Below are 26177 nucleotides of genomic sequence, written 5' to 3'. Positions count from 1 at the left end.
CATTTCCATTCATTTCAATGGACCCCAAATGCACCTTCCACCCACAGTGTGATTGCCTGTACTGGAATGTATGGTACCGCAATGCCGTGTGTTCCAGTGCAGTGCAATTGCAAAAAATTGTGCATGCAGTTTTTATTCTGAAGTAGTAGTTTGTAACACTGCACTTGTGTATTTTATTTTAAATTAGGCTGGTATTTATTTTTATTTTTTTTATCCATTAAATAAATAAATAAATCGACCAACTAATCAATTATAGAAATAATCATTAGCTGCAGCCCTAATTTTCTTGCATGTTATAGAGTGTTTTGCTGCTCGGGGGCTGCTGGACAGTTGGCTTACATTGTTGGTACATTTGGGAAAATACGAGCTCACATAAGTTAAAGGAGAACTATGAGGTGAGTGCTTTTCACTCACCTCGTAGTTCTAGCCTACCTGTGACAATGAGACTGTTACAGGCCGGCTCAGTAGATCGGGAAGTGAGCGAACACATACCGGCGTTCGCTCACTTCTCGATCCTGTCACAGCACTCTGCCGTAACAGGGGAGGGGCTGGATTTCCCCCACCTCCCCGCTCCGATCCTCCAGCGCTGACTGGCGAAACGGACGGGGGAGGGGGCGGGTACAGCTGGCTCTGCCTCTAGATAGGCAGAGCCAGCTGTCACTCACGCAGCTGGGCGGATCCAGACATTGTCGGGATCCGCTTCAGCTGCGGCGTCTCAGTATACCGCGAGCTGTACCTCACGCTATACTGAGCTTAGGGTGACGGGAGGACGCTAGTTTGTGTCCTCCCGTTACCCTAAGGAGAACTATGGGGAAAAGCCCTAACCCCATAGTTCTCCTTTTAAGAAATGTGTAGAGCTGGGTGGGATAGGACTTTAATTTGCTTCGGCTTGGCATGTGTTGTTGCTACTTTTACCATTGCTACTGCGAGGTCTAATTGTATATAACCCTAAACTAGTTTAAACTATGCTGTCCTGTACAATGTCCTTTCCTGTTCTTGATCACTTTTGTTGCAGCCTCTATGGGGGTGGGGGGGGGGGATTACTTAGCTGGGACATGCAGAAAAACAGGCAAAAATAATCAAATGCTCCACATTGTTGGCCCACTTGAAGTAACAGAAAGCAGACCTAGTTCATTGTATAGTTTTGTTACAGACTCATTTGACGGCAGGTACCCGAAGCTTCCTTAGATGGTCTTGGGTGGGCTGGTTTGATCATGCCACCTACACCTCCTCTAGGGGTGTGTCCATACATATACCTAAATCAGTACAATTTGACCCTCACCAAGTAAAATTGGACCTGTAGGGAGGGTGCATATTTTTGTATGCCACAAATTTAGGGATGTCACTCTTGGTATTAACATTTTGTCTAACCTCATTTTTGCATGGCTGTTATTCAGGAAAGGGGGGCCTTTTGTCTTTTAATTCTGAGATCCTTGACGGTGTTGTTGGGAGATTTTAAAATGGTAATAGACTCTGTGCTTGATTGTGTACCTACCCCTGTAAGGTGGAATCAGAGAGGTCCTGTTACTCGCTTTGGCCAGATAATACCGGCAGTCTCCTTTTTGATGCCTGGGATCATAAAGATGCAGAACAGCACATCATCTTTTGTTTTTTTGGCATCACATGAATCAGGCTCACACAATTGATTTAGGTAATATTACACATTTCCCTTCTACCCATTCTTGATGATGTCTGCCTTAAGTACTTTCAGTTAATTCCCCCTGTTGGAGTTTACAAACAAGCCCCCCCCATGCTGAAAGCTAAATTAGTTTTGGCTCTCTTTAATCCTGGAGGCATCTGAAGTTGTACAAGAGAGGAGTTTCCTTTTAGGACAAAATGCAACCTCTGGTGACCCCTTTGACAGTCTGGAAGGCGTTTGAATTTCATGCAAGAATGCACTTGTCCTCACTCATTACTGATGTTAAGGGGAACTCCGTAGCTGTGGAACAGGAGTCTGAAAGGCCTGTAGCTGAGGCCACAGATGCTTTTGCTTGAGATCCCTCCCCACACTTTGCCTAAACTTTCAAACTTGAAACCAGAATTGCTAATAAGGTTAATTATGCCAAAGCTGAGAAGTGTACATTTTTAAAGGCAAAAGATTTTACCCTGACCGCCAATATGGGCTCCCTACTTATGGACCCCCAAGAGGTGCTGCATAGTTTTTTCACCTTCTATCAACAGTTGTACATTTCCCGGTCTACCCACTTTCTGTCAGAAATTGATTTATACTTGCAGTCAATTCCTTCACTATAATTGGCCCTAAAGAAAGGTCCCTTTGCTGGAGTTGCCTCTGACTTTACACGACATTCAAACTGCCATTTCTAAGTTTTCCAGAGCTAAGGCCCCAGGCACCACTGGACCTGCCTGTGAAATGCTATGCTAATTACGTGGAGACGTTTACTTCTTGCATTCTTGAGTTGTTTGAGGAAGCTTATAAACAGCAGAATCTTCCAGATCATCAGATAATAATATTTTTATTATTATTCTGAAGTTGCAGAAGGACCCTCACTACCTGGAAGGCCAATTTCTCAACTGCAGATTTATATAAAAATCTTAGCATAAGTTTCTTCACTCTGACTGAACCAGGTTATTCAAACTATTATACACCCAAATGAAACTTTTTTTTTTACCAGGCAAGAACACATCTCTAAACATGTGTAACCTTTTCATGAATTCACAGAAGTTTGGGTTTGGCCCTCAGTTCATTAAATGGATAACGCTTTTGTACTCCAACCCCCTGGATAGGGTTAGTGCGAATGGATGGACCTCGAAAGGCTTTTTCACTATCCACAGGTACTAGACAGGGGTGCCCACTGTCCCCCCTTTTATACGCTGTTGCAGTGGAGCAACTGGCGGCTAAACTCAGAGATCACCTAGATGTTAGAGGCCTGCATGTGGGTTCGCATGTTGGGAAAATGGGATTGTATGCTGACGATTTGGTTCTATATCCGGCAGATCCAGATTCCTCCCTTTTTGCAACCCTTTGCCTAGCTTCACACAGGCCAAGCCTCCAAGCCTTTTTGGTGCTATTTTGGGGTATTTTGTGCACATCTTACATGTGTAAACGTTTGTTTTTGAAGTGTTTTTCATGCTGTTTTTAATGTACTTTCAAAGCAGTTTTTTTTTTTTGTGACATCGGTAGTCGTCATCTTCATGTTATCTACTTCCTGTTTTTTCTGTGGTGCTGCGATCTGTTGTGTTATCAGAGCTATCTTGAGCCATGATCACTTTATCTTTCATGGCAGCAGCTGCAGGTTATATATAATTGTTGTCGGAGTCTCACGTGACCCCGAACTATGTGTGACACATGCAAAATACAAACCTGAGGTGTGCCATGATTTTTATAGGTCAGTAATGCCAAATAAGGGGACATACTCTAGTAAATTAGATTAAAAAAAGAGGGAGGGCCAGCGGAACGATGCGGCTGCGCTCGTCTCGCCCCCTCCCACCCCTCTTATGAGACGCCCGGAGGTACGACTCTCCAGCAAATGCGGCTGACATTTCAGCCTTCAACTTGTTTTTGACCTCACCAGTCTTATAAACATTCAGGGAGAAAAGTCTACTTGCTCTACTTTGTTACAAGCTCTAGGGTTACTAGGAGACTGGTTGTTAGGTTAGTAAACGCACAAAAAACTTGGTAAAAATGCATTGTACATTTTCAAGCATTCCAATTACCATCTGTAGGGGGAAAAGTGCGCAGTCAATCACTAAAAAAAGTTCCTAGGCTTCTTTGCTGCAACAAGCAGCAGGAGAGAGCTCAAGTGTAAACCACCACCATATAATACAGTGAGAAACCTCATGTCAAGCATTGAAGCACTTCTAGTAAAGTACTTTAAGTGCTTTAGATCAACAACGTTGGTGTATACAAAGATTTAACTATCAATTGGACAAAATCCTACCTATTGACCCCCCTAGTAGAGATCAAGCTCGCCTCTGAAGAGAACCAGTACAATTAGATACTTTGATATTGATATCTCTAAAGATTTCTCTGATTTTGCCCAATTAAATATTTTTTTGTTATTTGCCTTTATCAAACCTAGGGTATGGGTGTGATCTGAAATTCCTATTGGGGTAGCAGGAAGAAACGACCTAATTAAAATGATACTTCCTCCTAAAATTTTGAACACCCTATGGCACTCTCGCATATACTCAGGTCTGTACTGAACCCACATCATTGGCTTACATGAGGTATTGTTAAATTGGCTCGTGTTGTTTTGTGTGGGATATAAATTTAATTTTTCCAGTTGCTCCAAGAGGAATTTCAGCTTCCTAAAAATGTTTGTCTGCTACCTCTAGATTTGGCACCCTGTTTCTGCCCAATTTGAGAATCTGACAATACTATTCTGTATAACCTACTGGTGCTAGCCTTGCCTAATTGCTGCTGTAAACAGTTCATTTCTGATTTATACACCTCTCTCCAAGCCCCTCGGTCAAGAGTGCTGGCTTTCTCCAAGATGTCCATATGGGTGGCAGAGGTTTGCACAGTGGATGATGAGGAATGGTAAGAAATTGTGGCTAGCAGGTATTACCTAAAGTTAGTGATAGGCTTACCTACCAATTTTATCTTCACTGTACTTATTTCACACCAATTAGGCTCGCTAAATAAAAATGTAAAATCCACTTTGTCCCAAGTGTCAGCGAGCCCCATGTACCTTTTCATCTATTTTGGTCTTGTCCCCAACTACAAGCATATTGGCAGCAGATAGTGATGTTTCTACATGATGTGATGGGACCCACACTGACACTTAACGCCAAGCAGTGCCTGCTAGGTCAGTTTGCACTTCCTAGAGCTGGCCCTATACACAACTATTTTCTTGCATGAAACGTAGAGGGTTATTCACAAAAGGGTGAAGAGTTTGGAGAAGGCAAGAGAAGTGAGCAGTCTAGGAACACATAGCTGATATGGAAAAATTATCCAATTCAGCTCACTTTCCAGTTCAGTTATGTTGTCCTAGATTGTTAATTTCTCCTGCCTTCTCCAAACTCTTCACCCTTTTGTGAATAACCCTGTTTGTTTGGTTATAGAAAGTCAATCGCTAAACTGTGGATACATGCCTTGACACCTACACTGCGACCGTGGAAATCGGAGATCAATACGTTTCTCCCATATAAGAGAATAATATATGAGCACAAGGGATATCCTAATAAATTTTTAAAAATCTGGGGTGCGTTGCCAGCTAGTCCAGCCACTTGCTGTCCTTTTGACAAGGTAGACATGTAAGAGGACAAGCTGTGTGCATTCAAAGTTTTTATGACTGCACTAGGAGCTTAAATAGTCCTCCTCTCTTCAGTCATAGTTATGCACCTGATCGTCTCTTTTCCCCCAACTGTGGAAACCTGTTGCTATTTCAAAACTCAGCTTGCACAAGGTTTATATATGGCTAATTTATTTTGAGGTAACATACATCAAGCCTTGCAACGTTTGCAGCTTGTTTGTTGGATACAAATTAGTTTGTTCCGGTCACTGTTTCTAGACACACTAAAAAGCGAGCTCTCGATACGTTGTCCTAATTTTCATGGTCCTGTATAATAAGCAAATGGTTTTTATAAAGCAAAATCTTGTACATGTATTTGGCACAATATAGATCAATTATATCCATGTGTTATTCTTAAAGTGACACTAAACTCAGGAGTTCCATCTTAAAAATGCATTCAAGTACCTTACCTATTAACAAAAATGTGTTGTATTTGTGTACCACTCGGCTGTAGATCCTGAAGTCATCTATGAATTGGTGCTGATAGGGTGGCTACTTTTGTTCCCCATGGTCCCTGTGAGGGAAGACTGGGGAAAGTGGTTGCATAAATTCGGCTGCTGGTATCCTTGATAGATGTAAGAAAGTATAGTGATTTATCCTGCCATTATTGACCCACACTGTGTCACTGTTCTATGAGGTGTAAAATGGATGATTGTTAGACTGTACATGGTAAATACTGCATGGTTATGCAAATGGTTCAATGCCACACAATGGCATATTCATACTGCTAGAGCTCTAGAAGATTGAGTTGGATTCTCCACAGCTAGTCTCTAGTTTAAACTTTAATGAAGAGAAATACTCAATTACCTAGTACCATGCATGTACAATATTGTATTCTTAAATACAGGTATTTTATTTTCTAGCTGGCTTTCTAACGACTTCCAGTAATTTTGTTAAACACTTTTAAGGAGGTTGAGGAGACAATGGTCTACAGCTTTACAGCATGTTGTTGTGTCAAATTTGCTTAAATGTGAGCAAAACATGTAAGAGGGCATTGCTACTCATGTGGTAATATGTTCTTTGTTTTTTAAGAAACTTGTGACTCTGATGATATTGGGACTTTTGGCCACCAACATAATACGTTGTGTTCAGCGGAGTAACCAGTGGAAATCTGAGGAACTACTCTTTCAAAGTGCTCTTTTTGTTTGTCCACTAAATGCTAAAGTAAGTTTACTGATTTGTTGTGACTGTGTACATAAAAATATTCTTTGGATTTATTTACAGCAGCCTTGTTTGCTCCTTGTTCAAGAAAGCGAAGATGTTCTGCAATGTGCAGTCACATTTTAATTTAGTCGGATCTGATTTATTCTAATTGGCTACTGTGGGTTGCTGCACTTTGCCCATTGCAGTTCATGTTTGAAAATAATAGTGTACCTTACATCTACATTCCACTTCTTATTAAATATAAAAGATTCTGCACTATTCTTGTAAACAACAAAACTTAGTGACGAGTTAGCCAGTACTCCAGTGTTATAAACGGTGAAGAAATAGTGTTGAGTGCAGCATTAAAACGATATAAAGCCACCTACCTGTGCATTGTATTAGCAAAGTAATTATGTGAACAAATATAATAGTCGCCGGGAGTCTGTTTAAACAGCCCCGATGCTGGCGACGTACACTGTACGTCGTCAGTCACGAAGGGGTTAAGGCACATAAATATAATAGATTTATTTAGCTGGTGAAGGACATGGCAGCCACATAATGGCGCACACATTTTGTTTTTAAATAATCCAGTTTAGAGAAGATAAGCATTTTTTGCAAGAAAGAAAAAATAATATTCCATGATCTATATTTCTAGAAGTTCTGGAACAGTGTTTGACTAAAATGGTATTTTTCTGGTCATGAAAGCAGCAGCCAACATTCTTGGTCTTCAGACTTCATCTAAAGCTAAGCACTAAATCAGGGGTCCTCAAACTTTTTAAACAGGGGGCCAGTTCGCTGTCCCTCAGACATTGTTGGGGGCTGGATCAATATTTGAAAAATGGGGAGGCGTGGCTGCGGTGCCATTGAATTCAATGTACCACCACGTCCCCTCCTGTCCCAGAACGAATTGGTGTGAATAAGCCCTTAGAGGGTTTATATAAATATTTTTAGCGACTTTAATAAACAAAAAAATGTTTTAATACAATTCATTTTTCTTGCCTGGGATATGTACTAGCACGATTTGTTATTATTTTCTACAGCTCAAGTATCTGTTTTTTATTAAAATAAATGGGCATGTAGACTGCCCTGTCTTACCTCTTGACGGCGGCATGCAGCTTTGGGAGAGGCAGGGAGATGACATTATGTCATATCCCAGCTCTCTGCATATTGGCCGCCCTCCAGGAGCCTGTGCTGGATTGCGCCCAAAGCACTGTTTTTACGGTGCTACAGGAAGCCTGGCATTTGATTTGCCAGGCTTCTGTATGTCCTGTGCCTCGGCATGTGCCCTGAGATGAAAGGGCGCAGGCCGAACACAGAAGCTGTCAGGCTTCCGGAACGGCCTACGTTTCTTCCCCAACACCAAGGCAGGGCTGGTGGAATGCCGATCTCTCCCCGGACCCCGCCGGGACCAGCCGATTGATTGCTATATGTTGTTTTAGGGTGGCTGGGCTTATTTTAACCCCTTCGTGACGGGAGACGTACACTGTACGTCCCGTCACAAAGTGCCTATATGACTGGCCACGTACACTGTACGTGACGAGTTATATCAGGCTTTGTAATGCCGGTAACCGCTGATTCTCAGCAGTTACCAGTCATTAATGAATGCCTCCGTATTGAGGCATTCATTAATGAAATAGTTAAGCTTTTGTAAAAGCTTCTTTCTTTCATTAATGTATTTGACAGCTGAAAATAGCAGAGAGGTAGCAGAGTGAGTCACCTCTCTGCTATTCATTTTGACAGCTCAATAGCCCGATGTTTATGATACATTTCACCAAAGAGATACAATGTATCTCTTTGAGTGAAATGTATCAGACTTCTGATCGTCTGGACCGATCAAAGACCTTTTAGTGAGATCTGAATCTGACATGCTGTCAGGATCAGTCTCTAAGGTTATTATTAGCTGTTCCTAAGTTTGGAGCAAAACTTAGGAAAAAAAAGGTATTTCTCTCCCGTTCATTGAAGGACACAGGGAACAGATCGGAGATCATGTACTGTAGGGTAATATCGCCACCTGCAGGAGAAGGACGCTAGGCACAAAAAACTAAAGACCAATTACAGCCTAGGGGCGGCCCCTGCTGGTGGCCAAACCCCCCACCTGCGGACAAGTCCCCAGTTTTTTGCCTAGCGTCAGGAGTAAGGAGCTAAGTATTTTTTCTTTATGTCCCGTATGGAACGTGCGCTGGCGCAGCGCCTTCCACGGAAGCGCGTTTTGCCGGCTCCCCCCCCCGGTCCTTTCTGAGGACTCTGAGGAAGAGGGGGAAATTTCTGCTGCGGCTGCGCAGTTTTACAAAGTGTAAAAAAATAAAGTGTGAAACAAAATTAGGAAAATAAAAATGATATATAAATATATTTTTTATACTATAATTATTATAACAAATTTCTAAAAAATAATAATAATCAAAACTTGTGAAAAAAGTGTTTTCTCCTAGTTTTTCCCCTCATTTTTTTATATTTTATTCAAACTAAGTGAGGCGTTAAGTACACATGTTTGATATAATTATATAGCCCTATCTGTCCTCTAAAAAAACAATATATAATATGTGTGGGTACATTTAGTAAGAAAGTATATTACTGCTGTGGAAGAATCACACATCAACAAAAAGTGTGTAAGTCATTTATGAACAGAAACTGAAAACTAGCTCAGTCATGAAGGGGTTAAGGTAGGGGCCTGGAGCTGCAGCTCCCTTAGCCCCTACGTTAATCCGGCCCTGACGCCTATGGCAAGGGGTGTGCTGCCGAGCGGGCCGGATCTGGTCCGCGAGCTGTACTTTGAGGACCCCTGCACTAAATTATTGAACAAGAGTGGCAATAAATTAGGCGCTTTTTAAAAAAATACATATTCTGTCTAGTGGTGCAGTGATGAGTCTATAGTATTTTTAGCTATTGAACATGGACTATTTGCTGGTTTGTATGTTTCCAAGCAAGCAGTAGTTGATTTAAAACTTTAATGTGTTTTGCAAAGCAGATATATTTAAAATGTGTATCACATATCTAATCATTTTGATACTTCATATATAAAAAGTTTATGAATCATCTATCTGAAATATGTTTGATAATTTGCAGGTGCACTACAATGTAGGTAAAAATTTAGCAGATCGCGGCCATCAAACAGGTGCCATTAAATTCTACAGAGAGGCTGTAAGGTAACATTGTGGGTTTTACTTTTTAAAAATGGTAATTAATGATGTGGAAGATGGCTTTCATAAAATATTTGCTTATTAGTATTTTAAGATTTACATTATGTTTTTCTCCTTCGTATATCTTCATAATTCAAACTTTGCCTTTTATTGATTCTAAATTTCACCTATGTTTAGTGCAGCTATAAAACTGATGAAATACAATAAATCGAAAACAGTTACACCACCTTGAGTTCCTTAACACAATTGAGAATATTGTAAAAATGTGTGGATTATGCCAATATTAGGGTGGAGAGTATTATATATTGGAATTTTTGCTTTAACCACTTGAAGACCAGTTTGCTAAACCCCCCTTCATTACCTGGCCATTTTTCAGTGCTGTAATAGTTTGGGAATTGGCCTTGCAACACTGTACCCAAATTAATTTTATGTAATTTTTTTGACATGCTTATAGCTGACTTTTGATGGTACTTAACTGTTTTTTTTAATGTTTTTTTACCATTTAAATGAAAAAGACCAAAACATTTGAAAAAAACCCTCTTTCACTTACTTTCTGTTATGCCAGGATAGTACAAAAACTCCCAAATTAACCCTTTTTGGAAAATAAGTGCAGAACCAATTGATCTCATTTTTTGCCACAAATGTTTTGAAAGGGAAGAAATGGCAGGTATTTAGTGGGTTAAAACATGGAGCTTTGTAATTGTGCACTAGATACATTAAATGTAGAGAGCATACGCAAAGGGAGGTGGTCGCTAATGGGTTTATAGTACAGGTCACATACAGTGGGAGGATGGCGATTAAGGGGCTAATGTATAGATGTGCAGAATAAGGGAGGTTAAGGGTGAGGTGCGGCGCACAGCGTGTGGAGCTGTGAACAGGGCCAACTGATCAGAAGACGATTAATCGATTATTGAAAAAGTTGACAACTTTTTCAATAATCGATTATAATCGATTATGTCGATTAGTTGTTGCAGCCCTAGTTAATATACAGGTCAGAGCAGAGATAGAATTGATCTGACATACTGTATACAGGATGAGAGGTTAAAAAATCTGACTTATTTTCTGTTGCTTAACTGCTTGCCGTCCGCCCGTTGTAAAAAAATGGACGGACAGCAAACTCCCATTGGTGGGTCGCCATAAATAAACTGCTTTTTGTTCTGCTCGCGCGCGCCGAAAAGAACTGTCCACTGCAAACAGCCGTTACCGGCTGTTTCACATACAAGCGATCGGTGGCTTTATAGCCGTCCGATCACTTGTATGTGCTGCCCTGCGCACGCCTCCCGCAGTGCCGTTGTCCCCCTCACCTTAAATCGCTGCCCCACCTGCCCCATCTCTGGTGGATGTCGGGAGGAAGATGGGAGGGATATCAGCATCTTCCTCCTTGCTGAACTCCCTCCGACGTCTGAATGCGTAAGTGATGTGTAATACATTACTTCCGCATTCAGCTGTCATTTCTCTGGCTGAGAGCCAGAGAAAAAGCTGGTGAAGCAGATCTCTGCTTCATCAGCTTCTTTGGGGGTCCCTAGGTAACAGAGGTCTTAGAGACCCCTGATGTCTCCATAAAGAGGACCTGTCAGTGTGCCTGTGCTATTACATAGGGGTTTGTTAGCCCCAAAAATGTTTAAGTCCCCCACCTCCACGTTTCCGCACATATAAACATAAATACGCGTCAGATGCACCAGCGTGCGAAAACGACAATTGCGCTACACGTTACTTATCGCCGCGATCGTCGGAGTTGGAGCAATAATTCTGCCACCATCAATCACTGATAACACTAAACTGATGAGCGGTAAAAGCTTTTAAAGCATCGCCTATGGGCAATTTTGGGTGTAGTTTTTTGAGGTTTCGCAGACGCATGCAATTTTAAGGCTTGGTGTCTATTTACCCGACGTGAACCCCTCTTTTATATTTTACAAAAAATGTGGGTAATGTTTTATCATTTAATATAGGGGAAACAGGGTCTTGTTTTTTTCGGTAATTTTTCCATACTATAGTAAAAAATAAAACCCGCAGTGGTGATTAAATACCACCAAAAGAAAGCTCTATCTGTCCCCAAAAAATGGTATAAAATTAATTTCTCCCCCACACCTGCTCCTCCTTACTACATCTCCCCGCGTCCCTGTGCCGATTGTGGATGGGCAGGAAATGTGAGGCGGGGAGGAGGTGCGGCGTGTGGAGCGTGGATGCGAGCGGGTCTGGCAGCAGCGAGCGTGAGTTGGGGAGGAGGTGCGGCGCACAGCGTGTGGAGCTGTGAACAGGGCCAACTGATCAGAAGACGATTAATCGATTATTGAAAAAGTTGACAACTTTTTCAATAATCGATTATAATCGATTATGTCGATTAGTTGTTGCAGCCCTAGTTAATATACAGGTCAGAGCAGAGATAGAATTGATCTGACATACTGTATACAGGATGAGAGGTTAAAAAATCTGACTTATTTTCTGTTGCTTAACTGCTTGCCGTCCGCCCGTTGTAAAAAAATGGACGGACAGCAAACTCCCATTGGTGGGTCGCCATAAATAAACTGCTTTTTGTTCTGCTCGCGCGCGCCGAAAAGAACTGTCCACTGCAAACAGCCGTTACCGGCTGTTTCACATACAAGCGATCGGTGGCTTTATAGCCGTCCGATCACTTGTATGTGCTGCCCTGCGCACGCCTCCCGCAGTGCCGTTGTCCCCCTCACCTTAAATCGCTGCCCCACCTGCCCCATCTCTGGTGGATGTCGGGAGGAAGATGGGAGGGATATCAGCATCTTCCTCCTTGCTGAACTCCCTCCGACGTCTGAATGCGTAAGTGATGTGTAATACATTACTTCCGCATTCAGCTGTCATTTCTCTGGCTGAGAGCCAGAGAAAAAGCTGGTGAAGCAGATCTCTGCTTCATCAGCTTCTTTGGGGGTCCCTAGGTAACAGAGGTCTTAGAGACCCCTGATGTCTCCATAAAGAGGACCTGTCAGTGTGCCTGTGCTATTACATAGGGGTTTGTTAGCCCCAAAAATGTTTAAGTCCCCCACCTCCACGTTTCCGCACATATAAACATAAATACGCGTCAGATGCACCAGCGTGCGAAAACGACAATTGCGCTACACGTTACTTATCGCCGCGATCGTCGGAGTTGGAGCAATAATTCTGCCACCATCAATCACTGATAACACTAAACTGATGAGCGGTAAAAGCTTTTAAAGCATCGCCTATGGGCAATTTTGGGTGTAGTTTTTTGAGGTTTCGCAGACGCATGCAATTTTAAGGCTTGGTGTCTATTTACCCGACGTGAACCCCTCTTTTATATTTTACAAAAAATGTGGGTAATGTTTTATCATTTAATATAGGGGAAACAGGGTCTTGTTTTTTTCGGTAATTTTTCCATACTATAGTAAAAAATAAAACCCGCAGTGGTGATTAAATACCACCAAAAGAAAGCTCTATCTGTCCCCAAAAAATGGTATAAAATTAATTTCAGTACAGCGTTGCATGGCGGAATAAATATCATTCAAAGTACTGCAGCACTGAATACTGGACAGGAAGGGGGTTGAACACCCTGGTCAGCAAGTGGTTAAGCTTGTTTTCACCAGGAACTAATAAATTAACCATTCATTAGTTCCTATGCTCGCCTCTGTTGTAACATGTTAGGGGAGGGCTTGGCAATGTAAACATTGTGATGTGATCATTGTGATTGGTAATCACAGTGATAACAAGGCCCAGATCCAGTGCGATCAGCTCTGTGTCTGAAGCCGATGCTCTCCACTCTCTGACAGCAGGAGCAGCGGTTTATGCATGTGGCAGGTATATGCACACATGCAAACATGGAAAGATATATAGGTACATCCTCTCGGACAACCACTGGATCTACCAGCTGTATATATTAGGGATGCACTGATCTCTCCTCCCTTCACCGCACAGCCTCCTCTCACAGATTAGGAGAGCAGCCGTGTGGGCGGAGGCAGCCAGCGCTGTCACAGTAGGGTGGACGGCGGTGCGGAGGAGGAGTCAGCTGTAGATGGAGCTCTCCGCACCGCTCGTTCAGCCTCCTGTAACAGTGTGTCAGGAGAGAGAGCGGTACAAACACTCAGCGATCACTGGTCGCAGAGTGTTTGTAAATAATTGAGGACAGAGTATGTTTACTGTGTCCACCTTTATGAATGAATGGGAAGTGACCTACATCACCTCCTGTTCATTCATGATTGTGGTTATAGTAAACATACTCTGTCCTCATGTTGTTATAAATGAACAGGAACACTCAGTATAGAGGATTCCTGTTCATTTATAACAGGAGCTGCAGAAAAAGAGATTGAGGACTCTGTTCTCAATCTCTTTTTCTATTTTTAAAGGGAAATATCAAGGGTTTGTTCAGACCCCTAATATTTCCCCGAAGCCCCTAAAAGTAAAGTAAAAAATAAAAATATAACAAAATAAAAAAGTTTATAAAAATACAATATTTTTAAAAATTTCGAAAAAGTTAGAAAAAAAACATTTTCTGTTTCGGCCTGACAATTTTTTTGGTTTCGTTTCGATTTTGAAATTTGAATACAGTATATTGGCTGGCAAATAAGTGTTTTAAAAAGGACTGAAAATCTTAACTTGCAGCTTAATAAGTAGAAGAAACTACCAGAATGAATAAATGTTGAAAAAATGCTGAAATATTTACTTTGATATTCCTGTTTGCATATTGCTGTGATTGGCTGGAAAGTGAAAGTGAGGGAGGGGCTATTCTGACTTAGGAAATTGAAATAAGCAAGGTAAAAAAGGAACTTTAAGTCAGAACCAAAAATAGTCCTTCATTACCCACTGCCCGGCTTCCTGATTGGCCAGGAAGCCGGCTCCATGCTCATTGGCTGGAAAGCCGGCTTCCCGGCCAATCTGCATCGAGCCAGCCGAACCATCATGGAGCCGACTTCCTGGGTAATCAAGATGTCGGGTGGTAAAGCAGTGCATATATACTGTATATGGTTCAACAGTACACATATGTGTTTGTAGCTGTTTGACTGAACAACCATTTTAAAGAACTCCTCCATTCTAATAACTAAAAAAGGTAATTTGTTTTTTACATGGAAATCTGTTAAAATCAATTATGTATCAGCATACTTAGATCAAATACACTTATTTTGCCTGCATAGCCCCTTATCATAAGAATTCTATTCTTTGCACCACAGATGCACACTTACATGAACCTGGGTCTTCAACAATATGTACGGCCTGTGACCAGAATCTTTCTTGATTCTTGCCATGCCTTGGCAGTGGAGAGACAGTCCCATATAAGTCTGAGGACCCACTTGGCAACGTATTGACCCTTAAGGCCCTGACAACAGCTGATTTTTTTTTTTGTTGCATATTGTATGTACTTTCCTCACTTGTGAAGCAACATGCTTACTGTGACTGCCTCATATGGTATCTGTGCCTACCTGCTCCACCTCATCACTTACTTACTTTGCAACACATATTACTTGAGTACAACAGGAAAGCTCCAAAGGCATAATAGGTGTGAGCTTTTTTTCTTGCTTAATACAATGACCGTATTTTTTTAGTTCTTTTTAAAAAAAGTAATAATAAGTAGAGAAACGATTGTTTTTGTTAAACCACACTTTAGTAGCCATCGTCCTGTAGTTAATGAACTATCTGAAACTTCCAGATTAAATCCAAAGTATGTACATGCAATGAACAATCTTGGCAACATTCTAAAAGAGAAAGAAGAACTCCATGAGGCAGAGCAACTGTTGTCACGAGCTGTCTCCATCCAGTAAGTAAATAGGTTGAAATTTGATGGCAAATATGCTTTTTGGTTCTTTATATTCATGTGGCTGCCCGTATTCAATGTATGTCCTTTTATATTGTGATTATAGGCCTGATTTTTCAGCTGCATGGATGAATTTAGGCATTGTGCAAAACAGCCTTAAACGGTTTGAAGAAGCCGAAAAAAGCTACTTAACTGCTATCAAATACAGAAAAAAATATCCAGACTGTTACTACAACCTGGGGCGACTGGTAAGTGTCCTGTTTTCCAGGAAAATTGCTCCTGTTATTTTTAGACATGTTTTCTGAAAAACAAAAATGTGATTGTTCAGTTCTCTTGATGCATTTGCCATTTTGTACATTTCTTTATTGGAGGTAGTTAATTCCCATACTATGCATGGCATGGGTATTTGAAAAAGATGTGCTTATTACACAGTACAAAGGGCAAGCAATTTAGGTAGCTTTTTACTAACTTCAGATGTATTTTACGTGTAGAAAAAAAAAGGTGGACTTGTGCTTCTATACACAGTGTGAAAGTAATTTATATATTCCAATATTGTCTTTAACCTAAGAAAAACATAGGAAAAGAAATTAAGCTGGTCAAACCCCAATTAATTAGGTGCTGTATGCCAGAGCTACCATGGCATTCCACAGCTATAGCTGTTCCTCAGTAAATTATTTATTCCCTCTAAATAGTACTTTTACCTATATTGCTAAATAGTAGAAAACAGTGGGAGTTTTGTGAAGCTATTTTACAAGTAAAATATTGCTATACTACCATTACCCTAGCATTTTAAACCACAATAACTTGTGGTCCTCAAGCATAAGTGCACTTTGTCTATTCTTTTTCATTCCCTTCCCAGATCTAAACGATCTCACCCTCGCAATCCACAGATCTACACCTAGAGATCCAAGGGCCGCTGCCTCCCTGTTTGGTAACATCCAGCACTGCTAGTCTCTTCCTTCTGGCCACATCTTTCTTCTGGCTGGGAGATGGCTCTATAGAAGTCTAAGGGGCTGTAATGTGCATGTGCAGCCAGCAGAGGGAGCATTGAGGCACTAAAATGTAAACAATTGAACAACCATGCCCTTTGATCTCAGTAAGTAGAAATCGGTGGAGGAGGGTGGAATCGTTTAGTTCAGAATTGGGGAGATTTCAAATAATATTGTAAACTTACAAATCAATTATTAAAACATTTATTTTTCTTCCTGAGAAAGTTTATTCTGAAAAATTGGTGTAATCCTTTGTTTCTAATGATCAGTGTTACATATGCTTCATGTCTCATTCAGTCAGTGAACACATTACTTGCAGCAATTGCAGATTTTTATAATTATCCAATCATTAAAGCTAGTCTGTAATGAAGGGGGGCTGGGGGTGGTGACTGCTGTCAGGTAAAAAGTGTTGCTGTCAAGGAGTGCTTGCACATACCTGCATTCAATCCCTGCTGTTAAACCCAAATGCGGGGATGCTCTACCTGGTTAAGCTCCAACATATTCTATTATTTTTTATATTAGGCCAGTCCCTTCCCACAGATTTCTCACTGGCCAACAGGAATGTGTAAGAGGCAGAAATAGGTGATTAGCTTAAACATAAGCTTTAGGATTACCAGAAAGTGCTGGATTTCCTCTTTAGGGGAGGACCTTACAAGTTTTTTGAAAATGTGAAGTCTTATCTCTACTTAAATAAGCAGTCATTGCATGCCATGATAGACTATGATCTTGTCTGACAAGCACAGTCCAGTTTATGTGCATGCTGATCATAGATTGCTGGAGCCTGCCCAAATGGAATGGTTGGGTGTAGATCATGCTGTGATCAAGGGTACCACGGGGAGGAGATAACCTGTACCTTTGACTTCTTTATCATACATGGAAAGATTTAAACCTGTAAGAAGACCTCCATAAAACGTGGGCAATCTTTCCCACTTATTAGGCCTCATGCACACAGGGCTATTATGTGTGACTGGCATTCTTGCGGTATGAACCTGTGGATTCCTGTGGCAGAAATCCCAGGTGTGTCAGTACAGATGTGGCTGCTGTGCCTATTCAAGTGAATGGCTGTCCACATGTAAACATACAGTACATAGAATGATTACCTGCCGTTCGGGATAGATGCTGATCCTTGGATGCAATCTGCCTGTGTCTGGGGACAAGCATCCATTCTGAATTGCAGGTAATCAATCCACATACGATTACATGCGGACAGCCACAGACATTCACTTGAATAGGCACAGCAGCCACATCTGTACTGAGAAACCTGACCGCTGTCAGCCTGTCGTGAATGGGCACATAGGCTGCTTCTTTATGAACCCACCTGGGATGGGTTATTATGTGCAGCTGAGGATTCCTGCAGCAAGAACCTACGGATTCTGGCCGCAGGAATCCCTAGCTGCAAATAATAACCCCATGTGCGTGAGGCCTTAGGGACATGTCTCCCCATCTATGACTGGTCTATGTTAGATAAAAGAACGTATCAATTATGATCAGAATCACTCACGTATTGAAGCTTTTTGAACCCACACCAACTGTTCCTTAAGCACAACGAAGATGACAGAAAAGCAGATGTTTAGGTAATCTTATCGCTCATCCTTTTTCTTTAAAGGAGAACTATGAGGTGAGTGCTTTTCACTCACCTCATAGTTCTAGACGACCTGTGACGTGAACGACAGTTCTAGACTGTCACAGGTCGGCTCAGTAGATCGGGAAGTGAGCGAACACATACCGGCGTTCGCTCACTTCTCGATCCTGTCACGGCTCTCTGCCGTGACAGTGGAGTGGCTGGATTCCCCGTTCCGATCCTCCAGCGCTGACTGGCGGGAGGGGGCGGGTACAGCTGGCTGTGCCTCTAGATAGGCAGAGCCAGCTGTCACTGACGCAGCTGGGCGGATCCAGACATAATAAGCTGTAGCTCGCGGTATACGGAGCTTAGGGTGACGGGAGGACGCTACTTTGTGTCCTCCCGTTACCCTAGGGAGAACTATTGGGAAAAGCCCTAACCCCATAGTTCTCCTTTAATAATAACTGAAATGTTACATTTAAACCACTTCTTTACTTGATTTTAACAATTTACCATACTGATGTGTATTGCCACAGGGACTACTAAAATAAAAACACTTTTCTTGACGCCTTCATCTTTGTAATAATCTGTGCAGAGCGTTCAATAGCTGGGATAGAAAATCTCTCTTTAGAAGTAATAAAATCCACATCCTATTCTTTTGTTTAACATTTGAAAACGGTAATGAAGAAAGGTGTTAGTCGGTAAAGGAAGTTTTAGAGGGAAAAGGATTAATCCATCAATTAAGACATTCCAGTGGCCAGTTAATTTTTACAAAACACAGTTGAACATTTGATACTTTGACCATCTTAAGTTCAATGTCTAGAACTCCAGATTACCTTTTAATAATATTTTAAAAAATCTGGTGGTTAGTAAAATTGTGCCAGCTCAGGACTTTAAATCCAGGAGATGAATAATTACTGTAGATCAACGTTCAGGGTATAGTTGTTAAACCACTTTTTTTTTTTTAAAGTTGTTTTAATGTGGAAGCTTTGTTATATTTTCACACAAATCTGGTTCATTATTTTTCCACTCTTACAGGTCGAAAGCCAATACATAAGACACAGTCTATGGACTTGGATAGCATAAGGAGTAGGAAAACAATGTAAAAATAAGAAGTGACTAAAAGCCACATTTACGCCCGTTTAGTAGAGCTGGTTTTCTAAAGGAAGAGAGACTGTCCTCTTAGCAAAGTGAATGTTCACTGAGCTTGGTAAATAAGGCAAAGCTTTATTCTTCAAACAACCAGTCAAGTCCTAGCAGAAATCCTGTTTTTTACTTTTCTCTTTTCTCTTGATTGGGTATTCAAAGAAAAAAACCTTATTCAAAGGATCTCTTATTTATAATCATTCATTTTGTGAAGTGAACAGCCTTTGCTCCTTTACAAAATGAACCCCACTGTCTTTTCATAATACTGATTCCAGAAAAAAAAATGTAGATTTATTTCCCCCCTATCTTAAGCCACTGAAAAACGTGGCTAGAGATGCTTAGGACTAGATGACCTCTTTAGATTTTAGCTGGCTTCACAGTTCCTATAACGGTGTACTATCTCTCCTCATAATTGTTCATTCCATCCTTCTGGTTGAATCAGTTTGACCAGCTTCAAAATTTGATCTAGTTTGTGTTTCTCCAGCATCAGACATATTTCCCCATGCCCTCATGGTCTGGTTAGTTTTGTCCACTTACCAGCTGGGGGGTCAACCTTATCTGGTGTCAGCTTCAGGTGTTGGTCCCCTAGGTGGCTCTTGAGCTGTGGGAAGTCCCCAGTTCTTGTTCACGTTGAGCCGGTTAGTGATTTTCTGTTGATCACCCCTCATTTGACTGTGCCTCAATCGAAAATAGGATTTTTTGGTTTAAAAGCCTGCTCTTGGAGTCCTTTGAGGGACACTGGTCCCATTACTCTGTATTTATGATCATGTTCTTGGTAATACTTGCTAGAAAACTGAGGCATGCCAGTTGTAGGAGAGGTTTTCCTGGGCTGGCTTTCAATTTTTGGTTTGCCAGAGTCCAATTCTCCTGTAGTTGACAGCATAACCTGACTGTTAATGACTTCCTGTGTCCTTCAATGGACTCCAAGGAAACCATTTTTTGTTTGCTTTGTTTTGGTCCACTCATAGAACTATACATTGTTTACTTTTACATTTCAAGGCTGCTTTAAAAAGATTTACTATTGTTGCTGTATACAATTGTATAGCTTTACTGTTTGATTTTAGTATGCAGATTTAAATCGACATATGGATGCATTAAATGCATGGAGAAATGCCACCATTCTCAAACCAGATCACAGTTTGGCTTGGAATAACATGATCATACTGCTGGACAATACAGGTAAACCTTTCACATGATATATGCTACCTAGTAAAAAAAAAACATCTCTCTCTGTGTAGGAATGTAGCTAAAAGAAAACGACAACAGCAGGAGGCAGCTGGCAGCATAAACTGTCAGTACTGGCCTGTTGCTGTATAAAGTCTCACCTCAGGGCCACCCAGAACATCACAGCATTGATATGTAAATAGAATCTTGCTCTAAGCTTTGCCATGAATCTTCAGCCAACATAAAATAATAGTGTGTGATTAAGAGATTGAGAGCTTCTGATGGAGGTTGATTGCTGACTGCGAACACATTGCATTCTGCTAAACACTATATATGTCTACTAAAATGTACACATAACATATACTTCTTATGTGCACCCATGCATGTAGGTCTTCAAATCTTAAATCCTGTGAGTTGACACTTCATCACCTCAGCATGACATAGCCAAGAAGCTCTCCACTAAGAGAAAAATGGAGCTTGGTTTTTATGATGTAATTAAAGCTTCTTCTGTGTACCCTGTGTTCCCGCAAATAAGACCTTCCCCCAAAAATAAGACCTACTTGTGACCATTCCCAGGGCCGGTGGTGGCATAAGGGGGAACTTGAAGAGAGGCAGGAGAGAATCAGCGGTGCCAATAAAGCCAGCACTAGAGGAAGTAAGGCGACACCGGAGTGAGCAGAGCCGCATAAGCCGATGCCTCCTCTATAGCGGCGGCTCCTGTCACAGGCGGAGTGATACCAAATGCACTCCACCTGTGAGGAATCCATAGTGAAAGTGCGCTTCGCTCATTCTGGCCAGCAATTGGTTAGCAAATTGCTCTGGGAAAGGTACGGCACCCCTGATTGCCCTGATCACCATCTTTTTGTACATGAATACATGTAGAATGTTGTACATGAATAAGTGTGGCTTGTTGTACATAAAAAAAAAATTAAAATAAGACCTTGTGTGTTTTTTTGAGCCAAAAAAAATATAAGACAGTGTCTTTTTTTCGGGGAAACACGGTAAGCTGTGTGATGGTGTAGTGCAGAGGATGGTTGCAGATACAACCATTTTAGTACATTATGTATAAGGTGCAGCTGTATTCACTGATCCCACCTGTCTTGGTTGGAACTCTGAAAAACATGTGCTGGAATGCTTGCCATAAACGTAACAATGTGTCATGTGGCAATTTGTGAACCTTTCAATCAGCAATAGTTTGAATAAATATTGCATAGTCTGATCAATTGCTAACGCGGTTTCAGTCAATCGGTTGCGGAAACCGAAAAACTTCCAGCTGATTTTCCAATTGTTTTTTTCAAAAGCTGATAGGAAGCTTCCAGGATTGACACATTGTGAGCTTTGGGCTTAAACTGGTCACACATATAGCAATTTGATAGAACATTCAAACTCTTGATTCCATTTTATGTTGAATTTGTAAAGACATACATATGAAATGGGCCTAACATTGCCCTGATTTAATGCAGTGGAAAAATTAAGTAACTTTTGATAAGATTGACATAGTTTTTTCCAATTATAACACCATTTAATTTCAATCGTTCAATAAAATCCTGAATCTCTGATATGATGGTTTGTGCAGCTGTTTGATCCACAGCACTAAACCCAATGTAAATTTTGCTTTGAAGTGTATGTATGGCCAAAACCTTATTCTAGTTTTGGCTGGAGTATGTATGCAATCTGTGCTCAGTTGGGGAAATTTCCCTTCACTACCTAACATATTGATGCAACAGGAATATAGAGGATATTTCCACTTATTTGTCCCTAAACAGGTGTTCCTATTGGAATATGTTCCCTCTTGTTCTGGGGAGGACTCTAAAATATTTAATTTCACTTTCTTTTTTTGGTGACAGTGGTCTCCAGTAATGGGCAAACAGACAGCAATAAAAACTTGACTCAGAGTCTAACATTTCCCCACTCTACCCTAAACTCAAAAAAAAAGTAGAACTACACTTTAATTTAGTATTTGATGTGATATGTGAGAAAGCTGGATCTAGTTTTAACATTATACTGGATTTATGTGTGATTTGTTTCCCCTTTTGAAAAGATTATTTTTTACAGTAGATCTGTTTAACAGTTGTACTTAAGATTACAATGAAAAAATATACTCCTTTAAAGTCACAACAGTATGCCACCCTTTCTCAACCAGAGTGCTGTGGCCCCCTGGTATGCCTTCTGACCTCCTCAGGGGTGCTTCAAAATTTTGTGGTAGTGGGACTGTGATGAAGGCTGAGATAAGGGGGCTCCTGATGTAAAGGGGGAACTCTGTAAAAGGGGGGGGGCTCTAATTTGAAAGAGGGGCTATTGATGTGAAAGGGGGAGGAAATCTTGACTTGGATGTGAACGGGAAACCCGCTTTTTGTCTGTTTTGGCATGGGGTCCCCCTAAAATCCATGACATTTTAGACTGGGGTGCCTCGAGATTTTGCGTACTTTTAAAGGGTGCTGTGAATTTTTAAAAAAAGGTTGAGAAATGCTGCAGTATGCTAATGTTCTTTTGGAAATCTACAAATCCTTCTTAAATTGTAGCCTATGTAGAAATGTTAATATTCCCAGTAATTTTAGTAAATTGATCAATCAATTTTAGTAAATTGATCGATAAGGATCTTTTTGATACACTCTTTTTTGCAAATGTATGTTTATGAAGGTGTGAATTTAATAACCAGAATTAAACATATATATTTGCCGTACATTGTTTTTGCATGGTATATCAGGTTACATTGATGTTTGCAGCACAGTCCTTTTTTACTGATTTAGGATTTAATTGTGGCCTCTGTTACCATTGGAGAGATTTCCTATCACTCCCCTCTCTCAAAAGTGATCAGAGGGACAGGAACTGACGGAAAATCTTTCCAATGGAAACAGTAACAGCAAGAGAAACACATATTTAGTAGATTGGAAAAGGATTAGAACCTGGTGTCATAGGGATATTTTTGCATTATTTTGTAGTTCTAGAAACCACATATATTTGTAACTGTAATTGTTTAAAAATTTGCCATTTACAGTCAAGGAGCGTAACATTGTTTAATCTATATTTATATCTATCTGTAAAATAGTAAAGATGTGTATGAAATGGAGTACTCATGCAATGTTTATGATTCTTACTCTTCCCACACACATTAATAGATGCCCTCAGAGAAGCTTGCAGCCAGCTATCTTGTAAAGGTTTTATTTCTTCAATGTACATATGCTCTCTTTCAAAGCTGCCTTGGTAGCTATTGGTGGCAGGAGTTTCTTTGATTTAAACTGTGGAAAAGTTAATTGTGTGAGTTGTGATGAATGGTACAAACACACAGTTTGAAAATCCTTGCTTCAGTAGAGAGAGCAGCAGACATGTAGATTTGCTATAAAAAAAAATGTTTATTTAAATTTACAATGTTTTCTTGTCCTGTCTAATTTATGAAATGGTTTCTTTTGGATCAATTCATAAAATAGAAAATTACAATTTTTATATAATGTAAATTGTTCTACAAATGCGTTTAAAATATTCTTAATAATCTCCAAATATCTCTTGTATTGAAAACAATTCACTTAGATGTTTATAAATGTTTTTACACAAGATTCACAAATTAATTTGTTTACACAACTTTAACCAAAGAATCATACTTTTTTTATTGGATTCTTTTGGGAAAATGTGTGAATCCTGGAAGAAAGTTGAATGAATTTTGTGTGAAAACAAAAACCCCTTGGTTCTGTAACAAATGCATGAAATACTGCCTACCTTCAGTGGCTGAGAAATAAGGCGAGAAATGAAGAGAGGTTAAAAAAACAAAAAAAGGAAATGGAGGAAGTAGAAGGTGATACTTTAGTGAGCATTGAAGTCACTTCAAATTTTGAGTTACCACTGGAATAGGAGGTGAAGTTTTGGCTTTTGCATACACTTTTAATCAATGTTCAGACTCTACAAATATTAAAGAAGGATATAGGAAATTAGATGTATCTTTTCAAAGTCACCAGTTAATAAAAATAATTTACAAATATGGGTGAAAAGAATTAGAACACAATTGGCGTGGAGAGGATCAAAGATGAGGCCTGTTTGTTCTCCATGGGCAACATGTTCCATTTTTGTCCCTGTTAATCGTTACTCAAGCTTTTTATACAAAGGATTAAAGCGAAACTCTGTATCTGATAATATGCACAAGAAAGCGTATCCAGACAGAAATATTGTAGAATTATAGCATTTGTTGGTCTTTTAATTGGAAGGAGGCTTCAGTAGTTCTACTGACTGGCAAAGCAGAATATAGTTGGATTCTGGTATTTTATTAGCACATAGAATTGATCAGTATACACCCTTTAGTTCCTTTATTTAGCCTAATGTCTCTGCCACGTACAAGCACCCACATACATGCTGGAAGTATGTTTTGGATAGTTTGGAAGACACAATGCCACAAGCAGCCCGCACACAACATACATGCTCTATACACATCCTATTGTCAGTAAACCTAGGGCCACAGTGGTGTAAGGCAGTTGAAATAATATATTTATCTTACTCTTTTTTTTTCTCTGTTTCTTCAGGAAATTTAGCTCAGGCAGAAGCTTTTGGAAGGGAAGCCTTAAAGTTGTTACCACATGACCACTCCATCACATTTTCTTTAGCCAATGTGCTGGGAAAAGCAGAGAAATACAAGGTTTGTCCAATATCTAGTATTTGCTATGCATGTCTAGCGAACCATCTTTGTCTACAAATCTATTTCTTATAAAAGAGCTTTGTTTTAATATTTGTGCCATAATAGTAAGTGTTCTGGAACAAATCTGAACTTATGCTGCTAAAAAAAAGCTGCAAGAGGGCAACTATACAAAACACATTAGCTCTTTTAACGTATCCAGGGACATGAAGCAACATTCTAAATATAACCTCTTACTTTTATTCCCTATGCTTTAGGAACAGTAACCCGTTTTTCTCTGTAACTATCTGATCTCTAACCTGCAAATCACAAACAGCAGATAGACTAAATGTAAACAATGCAAAGTTTAAACAGGCCTGGGTCTTTGATGACAGTGTTCAAAGCACAGAAAAAACACCAATGTAATAGCTTGAATTTGTGTTACTTGGTGTCGCTGATATGTTAAAAGAGCAAATGTGTTTTAAAGGTTATTTCCACTTTTGCGGCCACATTTGACAAACCCCTCCAAGATGTTTTTTTAAGTGTTTCCATTCACAAAATACACCTAAAAATTATTTCAAAATGATTGAATGAGGGAAAGTTTCTTTAAAAGTTAAAGTAACACAAAACATTAAAAATGCATACTTTACCTTTTAATAAAAATGTATCTTATTTGTGTATCACTCAGCTGTAGATCCTCAAATCATCTCTGGATTGGTGCTGACACTGTCCTTCCTTCTGGATGGGTGGCTGCTTTTGTTCCCCATGGTCCCTGTGTGTGTTGTAAAGTTGCCACCACTCCAAGCTCGCTCCCCTGATAGACTATTACTTCAATACAAATTAGTAAACTAAATTTAAGATTGTAGTCCATCACAGAAGTGAGCTTGGAGCGGTGGCTGCTTTACAATACACACAGAGACCATGGGGAACAAAAGTAACCACCCTCCAGAAGGAAGGACAGTGTCGGCACCAATCCAGAGATAATTTGAGGATGCACAGCTGAGTGATACACAAATAAGATACATTTTTGTTAAAGGAGAACTTTGGGGTTAAGGCTTTTCCCCATAGTTCTCTTTAGGGTAACTGGAGGACACAAACTAGCGTCCTCCCGTCACCCTAGGCTCAGTATACCGCGAGCTGTAGCTCTCAGTATACTGAGACGCCGCAGTATACTGCAAGCTGCTTCTCGCGGTATACTGAGACGCCGCAGCTGAAGCGGATCCCGACAATTATGTCTGGATCCGCCCAGCTGCGTGACTGACAGCTTGCTCTGCCTATCTAGAGGCAGAGCCAGCTGTACCCGCTCCCCCCCCTGTCCGTTCCGCCAGGCAGCGCTGGCGGATCGGAGCAGGGATGGGGGGAATCCAGCCCCTCCCCTGTCACGGCAGAGAGCCGTGACAGGATCGAGAGGTGAGCAAACGCCGGTAGGGGTTCGCTCGACCCCCGCTCTACGA

The 26177-nt window shown here is 40.6% G+C and overlaps 1 protein-coding gene across 4 annotated transcripts in view; it reads left to right on the top strand.

The window, feature by feature from the left end:
* The window catches only part of TMTC4 (transmembrane and tetratricopeptide repeat containing 4), a 64104-nt gene that overhangs the window by 28516 nt on the left and 9411 nt on the right, over nt 1-26177 (top strand). For all 4 annotated transcript variants that reach the window (XM_018576604.1, XM_018576606.1, XM_018576605.1 and 1 more), the window contains 6 exons: nt 6288-6419; nt 9462-9541; nt 15162-15269; nt 15373-15514; nt 20027-20141; nt 24635-24747. In XM_018576604.1, coding sequence (XP_018432106.1) covers nt 6288-6419; nt 9462-9541; nt 15162-15269; nt 15373-15514; nt 20027-20141; nt 24635-24747 — 690 coding nt within the window. The remainder of the gene's footprint in view (nt 1-6287; nt 6420-9461; nt 9542-15161; nt 15270-15372; nt 15515-20026; nt 20142-24634; nt 24748-26177) is intronic.

The sequence above is a fragment of the Nanorana parkeri genome, unplaced genomic scaffold (genome assembly GCF_000935625.1).
Source record: "Nanorana parkeri isolate BGI_ZX_2015 unplaced genomic scaffold, ASM93562v1 scaffold71, whole genome shotgun sequence".
Classification (NCBI taxonomy): domain Eukaryota; kingdom Metazoa; phylum Chordata; class Amphibia; order Anura; family Dicroglossidae; genus Nanorana; species Nanorana parkeri.
Note: the sequence above shows the minus strand (reverse complement) of the source record. Positions and strands in the feature narration are given on the sequence as shown.